A 21004-nucleotide genomic window follows, 5' to 3' on the forward strand; every position below is an offset into this window, starting at 1 on the left:
GCGGGGCACGCGGAGCGCATGCGCAGCAGGGCCGTTCTGTGCGCGCGGCTCGTGTTGCCGGCATGGGCCCCTCGCCGCGGGTCCCGGCGCTCTTGCTGCTCCTGTGTGGTCCGCGGTTCGCGTTAGGTCAGTGTGCTGGCCTGACCCTGTGTGCCCCGGGAGACATCAGGAAGGGGGTGGGTTCCCCGCCCTGGTCGGGAGAGAGACCGTGGCCCCTCCGCCCGCTTCCTGGAAGGGCTTGCGGCGGCCCGACGCACCTCCGGAGGCGGCGCGGTGGGAACGGCGTGCACTCCCTTCTTTTTCTCTCTTCTGGACGTTAAGTAGAGGAGGGTGTGAAGACATCCCTTCCCATGTGCCCGTCGCGCAGCTTAAGACAGTTGCGAATTGATAGCTGATCTTGATGTTTTGGTGTCGCTCCCACTTTCCCATTTCCCTGCAGCCTTTTTGAAGTGAATCCAGGCATTACACACTTTTATTTGTAAATATCAGCTTGAAAAGCCACAAGAGAGTCATGAAAAAAATACTGTCCTCTTTCCCTGCCTTAAAAGGGTAACAGTTCTCGTTAAGTCCCTCAACGTCGGCTCCCCAGTGTCTCTGTTCCGGCTTCCGAGCGCTGGTGTCGACAGGAAGTGGCGCGGCGAGTGCACGTCGTCTCTTAACTCCCTTCAGTCTGAGGGCCTGCTTGCTCGTTCCTCTCCCTGAGGTAGCCGAAGTCCCCGTGGGAGTGCGTCAGAAGGAGCACAGGAGGTTGCAGACAGAAACACGCGAAGAGGCTGCACGCTGCTGCCATAAAGGAACGTAGGGTACTTAGACGTCCTTAAGTAGAAACAGGACGTTCCAAAGTGGGGACAAGTGCGGTGGGTTGGAAATAGCACTGAGCAGGAAGTAAGGAGACCCGGGTCATCGAGTCCTTACTCCCGGCTAACTAGCTTTTCACGTGATTTTTCCTTTTTGGAGTCCTGGGTTTTTTCCTGTTAAATAAGGGGTTGAATTAATGATCCTTTTAATCCTGATTTTCTGAGGTTCAAACAGTGGATATGAAGGATCTCAGTCAATTATTTGCTAAGTACTGTGCTCTGTGCTAGATGCCAGGAATACAGTGGCCAAATAGATATAGTACTTTTCTTCCCGGAACATCTAATATAATGGGGGAAATCAGTAAGAAATGGGGAGGAAGAGGCAGAGAAACAACATGAGAAGTATGGATAGACACGTTCTGCGAGTATTAGTGTCTAGGTTTAGGTAGCTGGGACAGAGTTGTTGGGTACAGGAATAGAGCAGTAGGGACAGAAATAAACATTCCTTGAGTAATTACCATCTGCTCAGAACATTTCACACAAATTTTTTTTTTCACACACACATAAAATTTTAATTTATACAGCCACACCTATGAAATAGTTAGATGTTATCTCAACTTTGTAGGCAAATAAATCTGCCTAATTTGCCTAAGATTACCCAACAAATTAAGTGGCAGAACAAGAACTTAAGGCCAGATTTTTAAGCCTACTTTTTTTCATTACACCCTTATGAATATTACATATAATCCAAATGTTGCCACTTGTTTAATATATATTCATGTATTACTGGTTCTATATACATGTATTACATGGTTCTTCTTCTCTGCAGGCAATGGGCAGACTACTAACATGGTCCAGCTACCAGGTGGGAGATTCCAGATGGGAACAAATTCTCCAGATGGCAGAGATGGTGAAGGGCCTGTCCGGGAGGTGACAGTAAAACCCTTTGCCATTGACATATTTCCTGTCACCAACAAAGATTTCAGGTACATCAGGTGTTCTTCCAGGAGTGGTAGAGCTTTTTCAAATTTTTATTCCTTATATCTAAAAGGAAAGTAGCTTGTTTACTATTACATGTCATCTTTGCAGTAATGCTGTGGGATAAGTGTTACAGTTTTCAGATGAAGAATCTGAAGTCTGGAGGTTCACGCTCTGTTAGTGGCAGAGCTGGGTCTGGAACTCACATCCCCCAACTCTTCAGCCAGTGGATTTTCCATTACACTGGGTATAGCACTGAGAATTATGGGCGGAAGTCAAACACTCAACGAAAACCTCTTCCACAGGGAGAAGGAATTGGGAGCAGGGTCGTAGTAGCTGAGTCTCTTAAATTCCCTTTATATTTACTTAGGGAAATGGAGTTAGTCTAGGAAGGACATTGTGGTTCCAGCTCAATCTAAGAAGCCATGCTGAGCTGTCTTGGTCTCCTCAAGGTGGTATGTTTGTGTATGTTTGTGCAGGCTAAAGCAGAAAATGATCCAGGAGATACCCATGACTTACCTTCATATGATACAGGAGGGGGATGGAAAGGGAGGAGGGGAGTGTAAGGAAAGGAAGGAACAGAACGACAAAGCAAACATGGGAAATGACTTAAGTGTTACATTGTGGACTTAGAAAAAAGTTGATTCGGGGCGCCTGGGTAACTCAGGTAGCTCAGGGTCCTGGGATTGAACACGCATCAAGTCCCTGATTGGGTTCCTTACTTGGTGGTAAGCCTGCTTCTCCCTCTCCCATTTCCCTTGTGTATGTTCTTCCTCTTGCTGTGTCTCTCTCTGTCTCTGTTATAAATAAATAAAATCTATAAAAAATAAAAGACAAATTTTTTTTTTAATTCAGGAGACACAGACGGAGGTGAGCATAAGGGTGGTTGGTGACTTCTCAGGCCCTTTGACTTAGTGATTCCACCCTTAAAGATTCTCCTTAAGCAAAAGAAAGTCTTCCAAAAACATTTAGCTAAAAAGATGGCATTGTGAACAAATACTAACAACATAAGGATCACTTAAACATGTTACATCAACAACACAGAATACTTAGCAGCCATTAAAATCCTTTTGTCAAAAAGAATTGTGAGATGTTAAGTGAAGAAAGTAGCTTACAAACAATATACAGGGTATGATCCTATTTTTAAAAAATACGTGCATGGAGTGTAAATGTGTTTAAAAAGGACTGGAAGATGTAACATTGCATTAGGTAACAGATTTTGCCCATGTTTTTGTGATGTCCAAATGAGAACAATTGCACAGAAGTACTTTTTTTTTTTTTAAGATTTTATTTATTTATTTGAAGGAGAGAGATCACATGTAGGCAGACAGGCAGGCAAAGAGAGAGAGAGGAAGAAGCAGGCTCCCTGCTGCTTGAGCAGGGAGCCCGATGCGGGACTCGATCCCAGGACCCTGAGATCATGACCTGAGCCGAAGGCAGCAGCTTAACTCACTGAGCCACCCAGGTGCCCCAGCACTTTTTTTTTTTAAGGTAAACACCTTAAAGCTATTTAGAATTCCTGTGGATGGGGCAGAACAGGAAAGAATATAGTCGATATATCTTAGTTGATGTAATAATGGATTTCAGTTTTTTTGTTTTTATCTACCTCTATTTTCTCATTTTTCTATAATATGCACTACTTATATGTGCTTTTTAAAAGAATGTTTATTAAAATTTAAGGAGAGGGACGCCTGGGTGGCTCAGTTGGTTAAGCAGCTGCCTTCGGCTCAGGTCATGATCCCAGCGTCCTGGGATCGAGTCCCACATCGGGCTCCTTGCTCCGCAGGGAGCCTGCTTCTCCCTCTGCCTCTGCCTTCCACTCTGTCTGCCTGTGCTCGCTCTCACTCTCTCTCTCTCTGACAAATAAATAAATAAAATCTTTAAAAAAAAAAAAAAAAATTTAAGGAGAAATCACTTCAGGTCAGGCTTGCACTATATCATGACAGAAACAGCTAGCTGGGTAGACGCATGTGCACTTTTGTGTATTTCAACTTATGATCTATTTTGTGATAGAAATCTTTTATATTTCAAATAACACTTGTTTGTTACTTATTTATTTATTTTTATCATCTGTTTATGATAGACTTTCAGCAAGCCTCTAAACGTTGCTTAGAACCCATGATTTATCTCTGCCTCTCTGGTGGAAGATTTTCAAACCGTTCAGACACTCTGAGGTTGGTAAATAGCTATTAATCTGACCTCCTCCATTCTCAGTGCCCCTTTGACGGGTGAACAAGGTCTTCTCAGATCAAAGGGCGGGCATCGACGGGGTACTTTTAGCCCAGTGAAAACAATCCATCTTACCCTGGCAGTTTGCTTGCTGAAATTTGCTTTACCATACCGAACTGTGTGAACATCCGTTCTAAAATTTCAGCACGTTATTTTTATATGATTCCATTTTTTTCATCTGTTAGATGGAAATAGTAACACATTCTGCCTCCCTCTCGTGATTGTTGGGTGAGTAGGTGTATGATGAAGGCCTTTCAGAGAGGAGACCCATTCCCCTCCCCCCCGCTTAAATCTTCTCAACACCTTTATTCATAATCTCCCAAAACTTGAGATTATCCAGATGATCTGTGCCTGGTGAATGGATAAGCGAAGTTTGGTTATGATCCAATTTATTGGATGATCCAATTTATGTGAATTTATATTCTTGGCGAGGGAAAACCATTGGGACAAAAACAGATGAGTGGTTGCAGAGGCATGAGGGAGTTGCTCTCTATCTGGATTGTGATGGTGACTGTCCGCTTTGTCAAAAATCACAAAACTATGCACTAAAAAGTACTGTATGTGAATTAAACATACAGCCACAGATTTTATTTTATTTTATTTTTTTAAAGATTTTATTTATTTATTAGACAGAGATCACAAGTAGGCAGAGAGAGAGGAGGAAGCAGGCTCCCCGCTGAGCAGAGAGCCTGATGCGGGGCTCGATCCCAGGACTCCGGGATCATGACCTGAGCCGAAGGCAGAGGCCCCAAACCACTGAGCCACCCAGGTGCCCCCAGCCACAGATTTTAAAAGAAAATCTCCTGCCCGGGCTTTCGTAGGACCTGCTTGTTGCTGCCGGAAACTCTGTGATGTGTGGCTTCAAGGAGACTCTATGAGGTTTTCTGGAGCAAGAGGGGGTAAGAGCAGGACATGGAACCTTATCATCAGCTTAACCAAGTGAAATATCTCTTTTCAGGGAGTTTGTCAGGGAAGAAAAGTACCGGACAGAGGCTGAGATGTTCGGGTGGAGTTTTGTCTTTGAGGACTTTGTCTCGGACGAGCTCAGAAACAAAGTGACCCATCAGATGGAGGTGAGAGGACCGGGCTTGCCACGGAGGGAGTGCGAGTGGGTTATGGTGCTTACGGTAGAGCATCACAGGGAAGCCCATCTGAGAGCTGCAGGGGGCGGGGTGGGGGGGAAGCAAAAGAGACCCCCTGCGGACGGTCCGTGGGACACACACTCCTGGTGTTCACACTGGGCTGGTTTCTGCGCACTGAGGCTCGGTAAGAAACCAGATACATGTAGGGTTCAAGTTACTCCCTGAGCTGACAAGAGAACAGCCTGTCACCCCTCCAGTAACAGCAGTGAGGTGGCCTGCTTTCAGGGGCTCAGAAACACCCGCACTTGGACCCCCTGCTTCTGAGCCTGAAGTGTCACTCTGCCTCGTGTGTGTCAGCCAGGAAGGTGCCCTTGCTGGGTCAGAGAATCTGGCGGTCATACTTCTTCTTTTTTGTAGTCTGTCCTCTGGTGGCTTCCAGTGGAAAGGGCGTTCTGGAGGCAGGTAAGGGTTGGTTCCTGTGCCTCATTTTTTTCCTGCTGACTCTTATTCTGGAAGCCTGGTTTCCTTTGACCCCTTGCCCATCTGGGGACATTAAACTAAAAAGGGCAGCGGCCAAGCACCCTTGTTTCCTCCGCCCTGATCTTCTTGCCCGTTGCCCATCCCATTCCCCTCTGGTTCACATTTATGCTCCTGACTCGCCTCTGCTCACGCTCCAGGCGGCCTCCTCCGGCTTCCTTGCTCCATCTAGTGGTAAAAGCTGAACTCAGACACCGTAGGCCTAGCCGTCCTCAGACTTCTGTGAAGTCCCAGAAGCTTGTCTCACTTCATCCTGGCTGTCAGCCTGCAGGTCCTGGCTCTGGCATCCGAGAGAAACTGGAGCTCCCAGTGGTACACGTGAGCTGGAATGATGCTCGTGCCTACTGTGCGTGGCGGGGGAAACGGCTGCCCACTGAGGAAGAGTGGGAGTTTGCTGCCCGAGGGGGCTTGAACGGTATAGAGCTGGCAAGGCGACTTACCCGTATTCTTCTCCCCATCCTGCCCTGTGTGGGAGCTTTGAAGGGGGGGAAGGGTCCATACTTCCTAGAGCAGTGCTTCTTAATCTGTGTGGCTGGCGGAGGGCCACTTGTTACCATTCTCAGTTCTGATCCATCTCAGACCAATAAAAGTTAATAACTGGAAAACTGGAATGAAGAAACAGACGTAAAATTGGTTTTTCTTGGAGATTCTACCCAGACATGTTATATTTCAATGCATATAATCAGAACAACATAGTACAGGGAATAAGAAAAGAATTACCCAGAATCCTTTTCCATAGGCGTGAAGGGACTCCTACAAAGCGTGGCAGTCCCGACTAAACAAAAAGTCAGGAGAAGGAAACAGCAGCTCCGCTGCTTTTTAAATACCAGCCATGCCATTAGTCAAAACTACTGTGATAAATGAGGTTGCTTGTTTATTTATCCAGTCTAAGTCCAATGGACAAGTGTCTGAGCTCTTACTCTCAGTGTCTGTACCTCTCCGGATTTGAGCGGGTAACAGATAGTCTACAGACTGGCTTGAGTCCGAGCCACACCTGGGACTGCACTGCCCTGGAGCAGATCAGGCGTCCAAGGGCTCCGAATGCGGGATGGTGAGTGGATGGTGAGGCATGGGAAATGAAAGTAAGTAATCGCTCACTCTCTCTTTTCTCACCACCTCCTGACTTCCTTCTGGTTCCCTCCCTCTCTCTGGCCTTCCCTTCCACAACCCTTCACCTCCTCCCCCACTGTCTCCTTGTGTCCTGGCAGGTCAGGTTTACCCATGGGGAAACCAGTTCCAGCCAAACCGCACCAACCTGTGGCAGGTAAGTCATATGTTCCTCACCCCGTCCCTTCTCAAAGCATCGACCAAAACCTCCTGAGGCTAAGCATTGTGTTGGGCTGTGGGACTGCAGTGGGCTTTGTGTCCTAATGGGACAGGAACCTGGTAAAGCAAAGGACATTGTGGTAGGTCTTCATATCGAAGAGTTGCAGAAGTTAGTGACTGCCTGAGCGTGGTGGGGGTGACTTCATGGAGAAGATGACATTTGAGCTGATGGAATAGGAGTTTGCCATGTGAAAATAGGAGGAAAGGGTGTTCACAACAGAAGGAACAATGTGAGTGTCAGCATTATATTGGAAGGGATACCATGTGTTCAGAAATGGGACAAATTCAGAGAGGCTGGAGCCCAGGAGGTATAGGAGATGAGGTAGACAGCGGGTTGTACGGTTTTCCCCACAGGCAGTGGGGAACTGGTGAAGGATTTTAAATGGGACTCACAACATCATTCGATTTGGGGAGGATGCTAGTCACTCATTGGTGCCTAAGTGAAGTAGAGCTGCAGTGGAGGCAGGGGTGGGAGCTGTCTCTGAATTTGAGGCTGTGGCAATGGCCCAGGGGATTATGAACACATGAATCAAGTAGAAATGGGATGGAGAGGAAGCCAAATGGGAGAGGCATGGCCGAAAGATAGACGGGGTTTGGTAATTAATCAAAGTGGAGATGTGGGAGGGATTCAAGCATGAAACTAAGCTTGGGCAACAGGGTTATGGTGCTACCATCATCCAGAACAGATGGTATGCAGTTGGGGTCAGAAGGATAGAACATGATGGGTTTAGCATCAGCTTAGTTTAAGGTACCCTTGGGTCCTTTATGTGCTCAAACATTGAAAACATGAGTCTAGATCTATGAGTCTGAATCTTAGGACAGAGGTCTGGGTCAGAGCAAGTGGCTTGAGAGTCAGCAACATTTATCTTAGGCAAGAATGTTATTCCCCTGGGAATCCCTGTAGAGTGTGGGGGGGCAGGCACGGCATCCACATTTCAGGGGAAAGCATTAAAGTGGACCTGAGGGCTAAACTGATCTTTAGATGATCTTGGGATCAGAGCTTTGCAGAAAGACACATCTGAGGTGTTCGCTCTATTGTCTTTGATAAGTTAACCACGTTGAGCCTCAGTTGCCAGTTTCTTAAAAGGAGAAAATACTCACCTCACAACCGTGCAAGGATGAAATTAAAAGAGAGAAATGTGGCAGCCGGAGCAGAGTAGCTGCTGAGTAAATTATTACCCCTTCATCTTCCTTTTAGTGAGATCAGCTTCTGTAGAGTAGGGGGACCTGAACCCCAGTTTTACTGAGAAGATTGAACAAACTGCATCGGCAAATACAGGTTCCTTTCCAAGCATTTTGGTGATAAGAACAGATGAGGACAGTAGAGTCGGGTCAGATGAGGGAGAGTTAAACTGTTGGGGGTAGAAGGGGAGGAGATGGTGCAGGAGAGCATAGGGCAGGCATCAGTCGTCCTTGAGAAGGGAGGTGGTGCTGAGCGGAGAGGAGGAGCCTCCCCAAGGCACTGAAGACCTGGCGTTCAAGGCTGAGAGGTGGAAGCTGCCGAAAGTGGAGAAAGTGGGAGTGGGATGGGCTTGACGTAGACCACTATGGGCACAGGGAAACCACACATTTCCTAATCCAGCCAGGAGGTAAGGGTGGAGCCCATGAGGAGACAGGTTTGGGAGCTCAGGATGGGCATCTCAGTACACTGCCTCATGCCCTTCATCCTGCCCCAGGTGACCTTGGTTTTCCTCCGGGCAGGCAGGAACACCCACCTTGGAACAGGATGGTAAATGTTTGAGCTTAAATTTCTCCCCCTCAGGGAAAGTTCCCCAAGGGTGACAAGGCTGAGGATGGCTTCCATGGAGTCTCCCCAGTGAATGCTTTCCCCCCTCAGAATAACTACGGTAAGTTCTCCCTCCACGTTGCTTTCAACACTCAAATTGGTTGGTGGGATCACTCTGCCTGAAGGATGAGGCGAGAGAAACACCACCAGGGAAGCATTTGATACCTATGGGGCATGGGAGTGGGGGATGGTGCTGCCCAGCCTGGGACTGACCCACCTGCTGTGCTGCAGGACTCTATGACCTCATGGGCAACGTGTGGGAGTGGACAGCATCTCCATACCAGGCTGCTGAGCAGGACATGCGTGTCCTTCGGGGGGCCTCCTGGATCGACACAGCTGATGGTTCTGCCAATCACCGGGCCCGGGTCACCACCAGGTGAGGAGCTTGGTAGCTGGGGTCTGAGGGTCTGGGTCCTGTTCTCCCAGAGCACAGGCAGCCCCAGAGCTGGTGCTGCTGCTGCTTCCACCCCTCGGTCTGCACCCCAAATTGTGGGTAGAGGAAAGAGAATAAGCAGCATTTGCCATGAGAAGCAGAAGAACCTAGGTCAACTTGCACCTTTTCTTGCCATGTCTCAGCAACCAGAGAGACTTTGTGTCTCGCATCATAAGGGTTTCTCCTCTCCTCATAACTAGGTGGCAGAGGCAGGGGAGGGGAATGGCCACATCAGTACTAGGTCATGGCCCGTGGTCATGGAAATGCTCACCCTTCAAAGTGGAAAGCACATGAAAAATCATTTTCTATAACCATTTTACTTCACAGTCAAAATAGGTTCACAGAGGTGCTGGGACCTGCTCGTGTCACACAGATGGGTAGTGTTGGTGCCTGAGTGGTAGAGTCCCAGGCTCCCGAGTCCCCTGCTGGGACTCTCTGCTTTGTTCATCTGTAGGGTTATTTGGATGATCTCCCTCTGACTCCTCCCATTCCTGGGTTCCATAAGGACCAGAAAGAGACCACAGCTTCCGTGGCCTCGGGAAGTCAGGTTTGCAGCTGGTTCTTTTGGTACAGTGAGGGCCCCGGCTTTCCCTCCCTCCTCTTCTACAGTAAAGTAGTAGAAAAAGTACTGCCTGGGAACCAGGAAGCTGGTTTGCCACTGAATCTCTTGTGCCCGTGAAGCATTGGTTGGCCTTGGCCAAGACATTTGAATCTTCCTGGTATCTGATTCTGGGTCTGTAAAGTGGTGAACAAACCTGCCTGCCGGAAGGTTGAGAAACGGCAAATGCAGGAATATATGTGAAAGTCCTTTGAAAAGTATGAAGTACTCATTGGCACATGATATTCTCGCTTCTTACTGACAGGTTTGTCTTGGCTGAGTTATTCTGAACTGTGAGCAGCCGAAGCTACTAGTCATTGCCTTTCTTGCCTTCCAGAGCAGACGCTCAGGACTACGCACTCCCACTTCCTCCACCATATCCCAGATCCTTTCTTACCCTTTTCCCCAGGATTGCGCTCAAACCAGCCTTCTTTCTAGTCCCTGCCCTCAGTCCTTAGGCACCCTGGACCACAGCAGGCCCTAGGAGGTGGAGCAGGAAAGTTGGGTAAGGCTCCAGGCCCCTTTCTCAACGAATGTCCATTCTCTTTCCTCTTCTCTGGTGGCAGGATGGGCAACACTCCAGATTCAGCCTCAGACAACCTAGGCTTCCGCTGTGCTTCCAGTGCAGGCCGCCTGCCTGGGGAGTTGTGAACAGCCACGCAGAGCCGAGAAAAGCCCGGTGGTACCCGTGTCACTCCCACACAGCCACACTCCACACAGCCAAACTCCAGGCTCTTCAGCTTTAGCCTCAAGAAGGAGTTCCCTCCCCTTACCCCATCCCTCTGTGGCAGGCATCTCTCATCAGGCCAGGAGAGGACTCTGACCTCAGAGGAGGGGTCCCGCTATCTCTTGAAGAAGGGGCCTGACTCAGGGATAGTGGCCCGGGAGCTGGCTGTTTCTCATAGAGGTCAGATATTAACCATATAGGGCCAGTCCTTAAACATCTGGGGCAGAATGCTCTGAAAGGCCCGTCGTTAGAAATTTTTAAATTTGTTCCCTCTCCCTTTCTCAGTGCCTGATGCAGGGATCCCACATTGTTTTCCGAAAACAGAATTTCCCCATTTTTCTCTGTTTTCCCAGCAAACTGCTGTAGAAGGAAAATCATCCATCATTAGCCTCATTTGGGGTGTTTCATGTGCCTTTGAGGGAACCTGATTTCCGCTGTTGGTCTGTAGAAGGCGGTAGCTAGGCCTTTAAAGCACAGTATGAGTCTTAAAAAGGTCTAGGAGAACTGAATTATGGACTAGACAAAACTACATTGTGGGAGTCACAAAGTAAGTAACACTCCAGAGAAACAAATACCAGAACCTTCCTTTTCTATTATTAATTATATGAGGGCTTCCATATGCCTCTAAACACATGTCCCTGGAAAGGAACCTGCTCCCATGGTGTCAGTGGGTGTTGGGGGTCAGTAAAATTTCCACGACTGTGTATCTCAGACTGTCCTCTCTTTTACCCTCCTCCTGGAACCCTAAGGGAAGTACCTGTGAGTGTCAGGAACTCTGGGTCTCGGGGAAGGACCTGAGATGGTGGTACAGCTGGGAAGGAGAGAAGCAGGAAGGCTCTCAAACCCAAATGCTAGTTGCCCCTCCCCGGGACCTGGCCCTGACCACACTTACAACGTGTGATGGGAGCAACCTGCTCTTCCTGTGCAGAGCCTCTGAGAGGGGATGGTGGCCCTAGTGCCAGGGGTCCTGGCCAGGGCCAAGTGCCCCCTGTGGATAGAGGCCTGGGCATGGTCTTACTCCTCAACTTACGTTTCTGGGCTTCCCCCCCTTGCCTGTTGCCCACCCTACCTACCCCGCCTGCCAGCCCCTCAGTAGTCTTCCTCAGCCAGGGAAAGGAGCACAGCCTTGGGTGTGTTCTCGAAGAGGGCAGCCCGGTTCTGCTGCTGTCCCTTCTTCACCCAGTGGCCATACATTCGGAAAGCGTAGGCGTCGATGAGTCGGCGCAGAGGCCGGAGGGCATAGGGGTCACGGATGACGATCTCCCGGGTCACAGGCTTCACCCGGCGGTACTGGTAATAGATCCGCACTGAAGCCAGTACTGTCAGAGCGATCACCTGTGGAGAGCCAGAAGTGAGAAGCTGGCCCCAGCCCCTGCCGGCCTGTCTCCTTCCCCTCCGAAGCACAGAGTCCCTGAGCTCGTTTGCCATGAAGCCTTGTGTTCCTACTGCTGGGCGCTTCCCCGTGTTCTCCCTACATCCCAACCCCTGTGGCATCTGCAGAGATGTAGGCTGCAGGAGCCAGATGGAGCCTTCTCTGAATTCAGAAGTTGAACTGGAACCATCGCGGGGATGGGTGGAGAGCGGAAGGGCAGGTGCTCTGGAAGCCCTGTGGGTGAAACGAGTCCCTGGGGGAAGGAAGGGGACTTGGAGGCTTGGGCTTGAGGGTCCTGCCCCAGGGCCCTGGGTGGGAGGAGCTTCAGTACCTTGAACTTGCCCCGGGGGCTGAAGTGGCGCACTTCTTCTACCACATACTGCTGGAAGAAGGGATGCGCTAAGGCCTCTTCTGCTGAACAGCGGCCCTGGGGGTTCACCACCAAGAAGCGGGAAACCTGAGAGAACAAGGAAGGGAGCTGAAGACACCAAGGCAGGGTCCCCGCTACACTTGACGAGACAGAGGGTCTTCCCAGCAGGGTCCTCCATTCTGCAGCACCATATGCCCCCCACTCCAGCAGGCCTGGCCTCTCACCAAGTCCTTCACAGTGTCTGAATAGTCATCCCATTCAGGCGAGCCGAACTGGTAGTTGCCACTCATGATCATCCTCAGCATCAGCATCTGTTTCCGGTGCCAGAAGGGCGGGGAGCCCGCCAGCAGGGTGTACATGATGACCCCGGTGCTCCACCTGGCACCAGGGAGACAGGAAGGCGGGAGGGCTGGCTGTGGCTCCTGCCATTTCCTCCCTCCGTAACCAGGTGCTCTGGGCCATGGGGACTCCCCTGTCACTGTGGGTCGCTGTCTTCCCCAGTGTACTCACATGTCCACCTCCTTCCCGTAGCCTGGGTGGTCATCGTTCATGGAGCATTCGATGATCTCAGGGGCCAGGTAACTGGGGGTCCCACAGACCTCTGCAGGAATAGTTTCCATCGGGATAGGTCAGCAGGGGGCACTTGGAAGGGGAAGGTCCAAAGAAAACAATGGTGACGTGGTGATAAAAGTGACCGGGTGCTTGGGCTGGTATTCTTCTAATACTGACCAACTGCAGGACCAAGGGCAGGGACTAGGTGCTGGCTCCTAGGAACACCTGCCTGGGCCTGTGGTTTCATGGCCTAGAACACCAGCAGTGGGAACCTGGCCCAACCCTGGGATGAGGCTTACCCGAAAAGACACCTAACCTGAGACAGTAACATTTTTATTCCCGGGGAAGGGGGGAGGACTTGGAGGAGAAATGCAGGCATTTTCTGTTCCTGGAAGTGTGGATGAGAGAGTCTGAGCCTCTGACATAGGTCAAGGCCATGTTACCAGACCTCGCAGCTTCTCTCCTGGCTCCAGCTGGCAGGAAAAACCAAAGTCGGTGAGCTTGATGTTCATGTCATCATCCAGAAGGATGTTCTCAGGCTTCAGATCCCGATGCACAATGTTGAGTTTGTGCAAGTTGCGGATAACCTCCAGCAGAGCTCTCATGATCTTCCTGGGGTGGGACAGGCATGTGTTACTCTTCGCTCCTCCTCTGCAGGGCCAGGTCTCCCAGGAGGGAGACGAAAGCCCATGTACCTGCCGGACTGCCAGTGACGGAGGGCTCCGGACAGGCTGGCAGAAGGCTGTGGAAGCCTGCAGCACACCCCCAGCCCAGACAAACGCATGCTGTGCCCCCTCCAAGCCCTTGGTGGTGGGACCACTTGTGCTCTGGGACAGGGGGTGGTGGTGGGGGCAGGTGGATCCTTACCTAGTTTCCTTTTCACTCAGAGTGACCTTCTCCGTGAGGTAATCGAAGAGCTCCCCTCTCTTCATCCTGTGGGGACAGAGTGTTTGTGGCTGGATTGGTTCCAAGTCCACCCCACCTTATCCTGCTCCCAGGGACCTATTTCCTACCCTCACATCTCCAGAGACAGGGTAGGCCACGATAAAGGACCAAGGGCTGCAGGGAAAAGCTGGGGACGTGAGTAGAGCCATTGTCTAGAAGATTAAGAGAGCGGGGGGGGCTGAAGGGGTAGGATGGCAGCAGTGTCGGGTCCCCCATGTGTGGAAGTCCCAGCCCAGACTGGGATCTGTCAGTGTCAAAATCAGGGCTGGGGGGTGCCTGGGGGGCTCAGTGGGTTAAGCCTCTGCCTTCAGCTCAGGCCATGATCTCAGGGTCCTGGGATCGAGCCCCACATTGGGCTCTCTGCCCAGCAGCCTGCTTCCTGCGCTCTCTCTCTCTGTGCCTACTTGTGATCTCTGTCTGTCAAATAAATAAATAAAATCTTAAAAAAAAAATCAGGGCTGGGAGGTGAAAGAGGGACCCCGAGCCACTGGTCCAAGGCCCCAGATGCAGAGCAGAAGGACAGGAGTATCCTGATCTTTCCCAGGAACGAATGGTAGAAGCCATAGTGCAGGTGCTGAGGGAGCGAAGTCTGCTTATTTTGGGATTAAGAATTATGGTTCAGTCTTCTCACTTCTTGGGATGACGTGGAAAGAGGTCGCTGCTAGAACAATCTAGTTACACTCTGGAGGGCAACTCAGGACAGCATTAAAAATAGCTTCCCCGAGCGACTTCTTCAAAGGTTAGGGATATTTGAGCTGCCTCAAGGGCTCTGAAGGACCATGTCACTGAGCAGAGTTGGGACAGCTGCAGCCAGTTAAGTCTTGGGGATCCTGGGAAAGTCTCCCCTGGTTAAATAGGAAAGATGCGTCCTGCCCCCTCCCAGCCACCCGTCTGGGGAAATCGGTTTGATTCCTAAGGCACAAGGGATTTGGCCCATGGCACAGAGGCAAGAAAACCCTTGAGCTTAGCTGGTGGAGGTGGAAGGGGGCCCCTTTGAGGAGATAACCTAGAATTCACAGCGGTGAAACTTACTTGCATGATACCTGTACTGTGTTCCTAAAAAGCAATGTGTGAATCCAGTTTTTATCATTCTAATTCCATTTTAAAGACACTAGGAGAATTCACTGTTAGCAGCTGCAGAAAGATTTACCAGTAAAACTGGGTACTGTGCAGGGTGCAACGGGCTGTGGCTTCCTGGAGGTGGCAGTTGAACAGTACACACCAGCCAAGTTACACTGTGTCTCCGAGCACAATAACCCTGCTCGTACTACAGTATGGCTACAGTATGAAACATTCTAACAAGACAAAATCTACTTGAGTAATTTCCTCAGGTAAACCCAGTCCCTAAATTAGCCATTATGTGTGGAGAAATCAAGACGCCCCCACAGGAATGATGCACACAGGGAGATTCACATTCTTCAGTGAGGACTCGGGAGTGGGGGAACAGGGAGCTGGAGGGCTCCCTTCCCTGGGACACTTTTCTAATAATGATAGTAGGTCTGAATGCATTGTTCACAGAGCACTTTGTGTGGTTGGAATTTAATGCTGAAAGCCTGGGAGAGAGAGTGGTTGGTGTCATTTTTCCTTTCTTGAGAAAACAGAGGCTCTCAGAGCTAACACTGACAGGAGCTCATCTTGTGAGCCCTAGTGGTGCAGAAGCAGGGGGATAGTGACATTGATGATGACAACGAAGATGTCATTCTTTCAGCCACACCCCAAATATAACCTTTACCACCTGCTTTCCTGGGCCTCTTGCACCAATACTGAGGGTCTCCTCCTTCCCACTCTTGCCTCCTCACAGTCAGATGGATGCTTTTCAAAAGCAAATCAGATCCCATCACCTTCCTGCTCGCATCCCTCCAAAATCCTGGCTCTGGCTAACATGCCTGCAAAATCTGGTGTTCGGTGTCCAGACCAACCTCACATCCTGCCAACACCACAGGCTTGCTCCCTGCCCCCACCCTGGCTTCCCGGAACATGCAAAGCCCACCCAGCAGGGCCCTTGCTTTGGCTCTTCCTTCTGCCCTTCTGCGGAGCCTTCTCCAGGTCTTGACTCCGATCCCTCCCTCACTTCGTCTGTGTCTCTAGTTAGGTCACCTTCTGGAGAGCGTTCCCTGGCCGGTCGTTCCATCTAAAGAAACCCCACCTCTCTCTAAGCCCTGTTCTGGCTCATGTGTCTGTACATGTACGTAACTGTGCGTGTGTTGTGGCTGACTTTATTGCTTTCTCTTCACTCTCTGAAAATCCTTCCACGAAGTCAGGAACCTTATATGTCTTGCTCATTGCTGTAGCTTCCGTGTCTAAAGTGAGGGTTGAAGGACCGCTTGTAGAAGGACCGTTGTAGTAAATAATTCATAGCATTTACATCCTGCCATTTGCTGTGCTATTATTACTTCTGCAATACCCATGAGAAAACAGACACTGAAAGAAATCATTGGCTTCTACATGGTGGACACAGGACTCGAGACCTGGCAGCCTGACCCCCAGGGCTGATCTCCCTAACGCACTGGAGATCGTATTTGGCCTCCACAGTGTCGGGAGCTGACTGTTGGGCTTCAGGAAGCACTGGATAGGGGACCACTACAGGAGGTTCTCCGACAGGCCCCAGGGTGTGGCTGGCTCCGGGGCTGGGTACTTACAGATCAAACACCAAGAAGAAGAAAGTGTTGGTCTCATAAGTGTCCTTCAGCTGTACTGAAATGGAAATGACTAACTCGTGTCAGGTAGCAGAGGAGCCTGGGCAGAGCGGCAGCAGGGGTAGAGGAGCAACAGGTTTAAAGCTGCTTGGACCGACCTCAGAAGCTGGAAGGGGCATCAGAATGCTGTTCGAAGGAGGACCGCTAAGGGAGGGACCCGCCCAGGGACCTCGCGTTCCCATTCCCAACCTGCAACTAGCCCCAGCCCTGCTTGCAACCCCTTCCGTCTGGCTGGAAGAGGAGGCTTAGAACTGAATCTCTGCAGCGGAGAGCATGGAACTGGGAGTCTCACGCCTCAGGGCACCGAGCTGGCGGGGTTTCAGGGGCAGGAGACGGGCCGGTGGGGCCACGATCCTGGACTTGGGTTAGTAGAGCAGAGTCATGGTGGAGCACCGTGCTGGGGCCTAGGGCCACCACTCACCGATGTTGGGGAGCCCTGAGACCTTGTGCAGGATGTCCACCTCCTTCAGTGTGGCCTCCCGCAGCTCCTGCACCTCCTTAGGGCTGAAGCTGCCTCCGCCAGTGATGTCAATGATCTTCACAGCGTACTCCTGGCACGTGGGCTTGTGGATACAGCGCCTGACGACGCTGCTCACTCCTCTGGGGGTGCGGAGGACAAGTGGTTCCAGGGCCCCCTCACCCCAGGGAGAATCCCAGGTCTAAGCCACCAAAGAAAGGTCCTTTCTTGCCCACAACCTCCCTGTGAGCTTGGGGGGAGGGCAGGATGAAGAAGGTAGTTGGAGGGTGATTTGTCTGGAGCTGCTTCGTAGTAAGCCTGGTCTTGGGACCCTCGACTCCTAGTTCAGTGCTTTTTCTCAGCACCGAAGGCCATAATCTTCCCTCTGACCCCTGATCTCCGACACTGGCACAAAACTGGGTTTGGATGTGCTTGTCGACAGCACCGGGACAGCTCTGCTGGGAGAGGTCTCTTACCTGGATGCTTCTGTACCCTTCTCATCGGTCCTGGTTCAGGAGGGCAGGACCCAAACTAAGGGTTTCTTCAAGGGGATAATGCTTTGGGGATGGAAAAGGGGCCATGGAACTGGCTGGAGCCTAAGACAGCACTTCCTGGGGAAGGTCTGGGCCTTACCTGCCCAGGATCTCCTTGGGCTCATAGTTCTCATAGAAGCCCTGTGCTGAGTACGAGTCTGGCAGTGCCTCGTCCCGGGTCATGCTCAGCAACTCGGGGTGATTCTCAGGGGCTCTGAGGGAGAAATAGAAAGACGCTGTCAACTGAATTCTACCCTTGAAACTAATATTACACCAGGTGTTAACGAAATTGAATTTAAATTAAAAATTAAAAAAAAAAAAAAAGAAGCAGCAGCAGCTGTTAGTCCTCTTGATCTAGGTGGTGTGCCCTTTGAGGGCCAGGCCCTTTCTCACCCATCTGTATCACCTGGCACAAAGCAGCCCTATTGTGAATGCTCCAAACACCTGCACCTTCCCACTGGCTGTAAATTTCTGTGAACCCCAGGCAAGCACGTGGCTCCTGGAATGTTCTGGCTGTAAGCTGCTGTTCTGACAGCATGTGGTCGGCCAGGCCTAAGCCCAGGCTGGAGGCAGGAGGTTGGGCCATCAGCCCTCAAGGTCAGCTCTCACAAGGCTGTCACACCCTTGAATCCAGAAAGAACTCCCGAGAAACCTTCAGGGGACAAAGTAAAGGGCTGTCTCCTCTCTTTGAGGAGATGAGGGTGGTCCTGCTTTTCCTCTGCTTGTTCTCTGCACTTCTGAGAGATGAGAAGCTTCATGATTTCCCTTCTTGATATGGCAGTCCTATAGCCTTTCCCTGCCACCTACAGTCATAACTGTCCTCTCCTGGAAACTCCCCTCCTTCGAGGACACACTTCCTGTGCTTCCCACTGTTCCTTACTCATTCTGCCCTTATCCAGGACTTTCCTAACCTTCTCTCCTCCCTCTTGTCCTCTCCTTCCACCCTCCCTGCCTGCCTGCCTGCTCTGCTGTCCCTCGCTCCATGTCTCTCTCTTTCTCTTTCTTCCTCTTCTTTCTTCCATACTCCTCGAGAAGCCCTCTGCCTGGTGCTCAGAGGGATGCAGAGCTTCATGGTCCCAAGCTCTGGTGTCACTCATCAGTGGGTGGCGTCACCTCCTCCATTCGACTGATCTTATCTGGGATGCCCTAGCCATTCCTCCCCACCTGTGCCCAGTGCTGCTCCCTGAATGTGAGTCAATGGTTGGAGGTATCCCTTTGGCTCAGGGTCCTGATGGCAGAGTGGACCTGTCCTCAGAATGCCCCATGTCCTACCAAAATATTGGCCAGTGAGCCCTGTGGCAGGTACTGCCTTTCGGGGCACTACCAAGCCAGGATATGCAGGCCGGACACAGAGCTGCTGAGCTAGCTGGCTTTGCCACAGGAATATGGTGGCCACCAACCCACGAGGCCACCTAGTACTCCTACCTTCGATAGAGGATTTGAGGGATGGAGAGGGGGCGGACAGAAAATGGGCACAAGTTCACACTCCATAGGGCCAAACCAGCCTCTAGTCTCACTTCTACTGCCCTTTATGGGCTCAGGAAGGCCTGGTCTATCCAAGGGGCCAATTTTCTGACCAGCCAAGTGGGGCTAGCTGTTCCAGGATGCCTGGTGTCCCCACTGCCGGGTGCCTGGTTACCAGAGGAAGAATTAGAATAACAACAGTCTCCTTTGCCAAGAGCAGGTGCCCGGGCTGCTGCAGGCTCCCAGTCAGCAACCCCAGCTGAGCACAGAAATGTCTGTTCCTGTAAAAACAAGCCTATTTCCTGCAAGTCCTTTTAAGCTCCCAAGATGGGCATCTGTGCCCCCACCTGCCACGACTGGGTAGCACACCGTCTCTCCCTTTCCCCAGCCCTCCACAGGCAGAGGGTGTATCTATCTGGACCACCACCCCACCCCCAGCCCCGGAAGCCATCCAGGCTGGGGTCTCCATTCCCTGGCATGAGGAGCTTCACAGACTTCTGGCTGCACTCACCTCTCCTGGGGTGGGGCAGGAGGGCCAGCCCCTTGCTCTAGGCCTAACTTGGGCCATCTTTGGGCCTCTGTCCATGGCCTCCATCCATACCCCCCACACCTTTCCCAAGACTTCTTTGGGAAGGGTCCCCAGATGGGAGTAGGTTACCTGATTTTTTTTGGAACAAAACATCCCTCCCCCAAGCTCAGAGAGTCTGAAAATACAGGGAACCTGCTCTCTGTAGGCAAATACCCTGAGGGGGGCTTCAAGAGTCGGTGGTGTCGCTCTGCATCCATCTGCCCTCAGAAGAGAAAAGTGGGTCTAACAGCTCTTGGGGTTTCTGTCTTCTCTGCCGCAGAGCCTCTCCCTCTCTCTGCCTGTCGCCTGGCTTTTGTCCATCACCCGCCCAGCTACTCACTGTTAGGTCCTCGCAGGCCCCGGAGTGAATGTGACAGGAATCCTGAAGTTCTCAGAGCCCCTTGGGGAGTGGGGACAGTTGAGCGCTGAAGCAGCTCCCCCGCAGACGCTCGTGGCCACAGTAAGATATCTTGCTGCTCCTCCTTCGGCTTTCGGGCTTTGCCACTTGGTGACGGAAGGCTGACATACCAGAAATAAATCACAACTGCAAACCTGGGATGCAGGCCAAGGCCCGGAGTCTCCCCAGGAGGTGACCTCTGCTGGAGGGTGAGGGAAGCTCGGGCGGCCTGGGACCAGTCAGGACAGCAGAGGTGACCTGTCTCCCCTTCGGAGCTCCCTCGGCCTCCGGACCCTGAGTAGACAAAGCCAGCCTTGGTGGGAATGCAGTCACTTCTCTGGGAACCATTTCTGTGTATGTTGAGAGCAAGGCCCTGGAGAAACCCAAGCACTGGCAGACCCATAGAGCAGCCCTGGCTGCCATGGGGACCCAGACATTGGGGCCCACGGAGGAACGGTTAGTGTGGCTGACTTGCAAAATGCAGACCTTAAAGGTTAGGGAACATCCCCTTTAGGAATCGATCTCTGACCTACCTCCATGATTTCATCCTTAACCCATTTGGTTTTCAGCCAGGAAAAGCATATGGGCTCTGACAGTGTGCGCCCTTGGGCTCTTCGGGTGAGGGTCCTCATCAGTATGATTAAGAGGTTGACAGAATTGGAAATAATGTATGGAAGGTGCTGGCACACAGTAGACACTTACTTATTGCTCTCTCGTTCTAAGCTACTCTTTTTTTTTTTTAAGATTTCATTTGTCAGAGAGAGAGAGAAGGCACAAGCAGGGGGAGCAGCAGGCAGAAAGAGGAGCAGGTTCCCTGCTGAGCAAGGAGCCCGATGTGGGACTCGATCCAGGACCCTGAGATCATGACCTGAGCTGAAGGCAGACGCTTAACCGACTGAGCCGCCCAGATGTCCCTAAAACTATCTTTTTCCAAATCCCTAATTTGAATAGAACAAATGAAGGAAGGGGTAATGCAGTGCCCCACACAGAGGCGGAGCCCACAAGCACACCTGGTTAGCATTTCACAAAGCACTTGCACCCCAAAACTCTGGTGTTAAGCCCATGGTAAAGAGAATGTGACTTGCTCAAGGCCACTAAATACGTAAGAGGTTCTAGACTGATCTCAGCTGTGGCCCCAAGTGCTCTTTCCGTTATTC

General features: G+C 51.2%; 2 protein-coding genes across 5 annotated transcripts; one reads left to right on the forward strand and one right to left on the reverse strand.

Annotated features, from left to right (window-relative positions):
- Positions 1-6: 6 nt before the first annotated feature.
- Positions 7-11204, forward strand: SUMF2 (sulfatase modifying factor 2). 4 transcript variants are annotated; one of them, XM_045074886.1, is made up of 10 exons: positions 29-126; positions 549-803; positions 1627-1783; positions 4963-5077; positions 5504-5548; positions 5888-6038; positions 6832-6887; positions 8712-8796; positions 8967-9111; positions 10333-11204. In XM_045074886.1, the coding sequence occupies exons 3-10, from the start codon at positions 1647-1649 to the stop codon at positions 10415-10417; spliced, it is 819 nt and encodes a 272-aa protein (XP_044930821.1). In that variant the 5' UTR covers positions 29-126; positions 549-803; positions 1627-1646; the 3' UTR covers positions 10418-11204. The 4 variants fall into 4 exon arrangements, with proteins under 4 accessions (XP_004761782.1, XP_044930821.1, XP_004761784.1 ...); XM_004761725.3 differs by lacking the exon at positions 549-803 and having other exon boundaries at positions 7-126; XM_004761727.3 differs by lacking the exon at positions 29-126 and having other exon boundaries at positions 577-794.
- PHKG1 (phosphorylase kinase catalytic subunit gamma 1) lies at positions 11066-20598 on the reverse strand. Its single transcript, XM_004761723.3, has 10 exons — positions 19791-20598; positions 17519-17632; positions 16850-17028; positions 16372-16426; positions 13655-13720; positions 13236-13399; positions 12746-12836; positions 12460-12613; positions 12197-12322; positions 11066-11828 (listed from the first exon to the last, which is right to left on the reverse strand). The coding sequence occupies exons 2-10, from the start codon at positions 17599-17601 to the stop codon at positions 11583-11585; spliced, it is 1164 nt and encodes a 387-aa protein (XP_004761780.1). The 5' UTR covers positions 17602-17632; positions 19791-20598; the 3' UTR covers positions 11066-11582.
- Between the last annotated feature and the right edge of the window lie 406 nt (positions 20599-21004).

The sequence above is a fragment of the Mustela putorius genome, unplaced genomic scaffold, assembly GCF_011764305.1.
Source record: "Mustela putorius furo isolate JIRA1106 unplaced genomic scaffold, ASM1176430v1.1 tig00000139_pilon_pilon_pilon, whole genome shotgun sequence".
In the NCBI taxonomy this organism is placed as follows: Eukaryota; Metazoa; Chordata; class Mammalia; order Carnivora; family Mustelidae; genus Mustela; species Mustela putorius.

Coding starts and splice junctions, on each gene's coding strand:
- SUMF2 (XM_004761725.3), top strand. CDS start 63: ATGGGCCCCTCGCCGCGGGTCCCGGCGCTCTTGCTGCTCCTGTGTGGT. Junction 5,078..5,503: donor AAGTGACCCATCAGATGGAG/GTGAGAGGACCG, acceptor TCTTTTTTGTAG/TCTGTCCTCTGGTGGCTTCC. Junction 6,039..6,831: donor TGCCCGAGGGGGCTTGAACG/GTATAGAGCTGG, acceptor GTGTCCTGGCAG/GTCAGGTTTACCCATGGGGA.
- PHKG1 (XM_004761723.3), bottom strand. CDS start 17,601: ATGACCCGGGACGAGGCACTGCCAGACTCGTACTCAGCACAGGGCTTC. Junction 16,427..16,849: donor CTCAGGGCTCCCCAACATCG/GTGAGTGGTGGC, acceptor TTTCCATTTCAG/TACAGCTGAAGGACACTTAT. Junction 12,323..12,459: donor CAGACACTGTGAAGGACTTG/GTGAGAGGCCAG, acceptor TTGTTCTCTCAG/GTTTCCCGCTTCTTGGTGGT.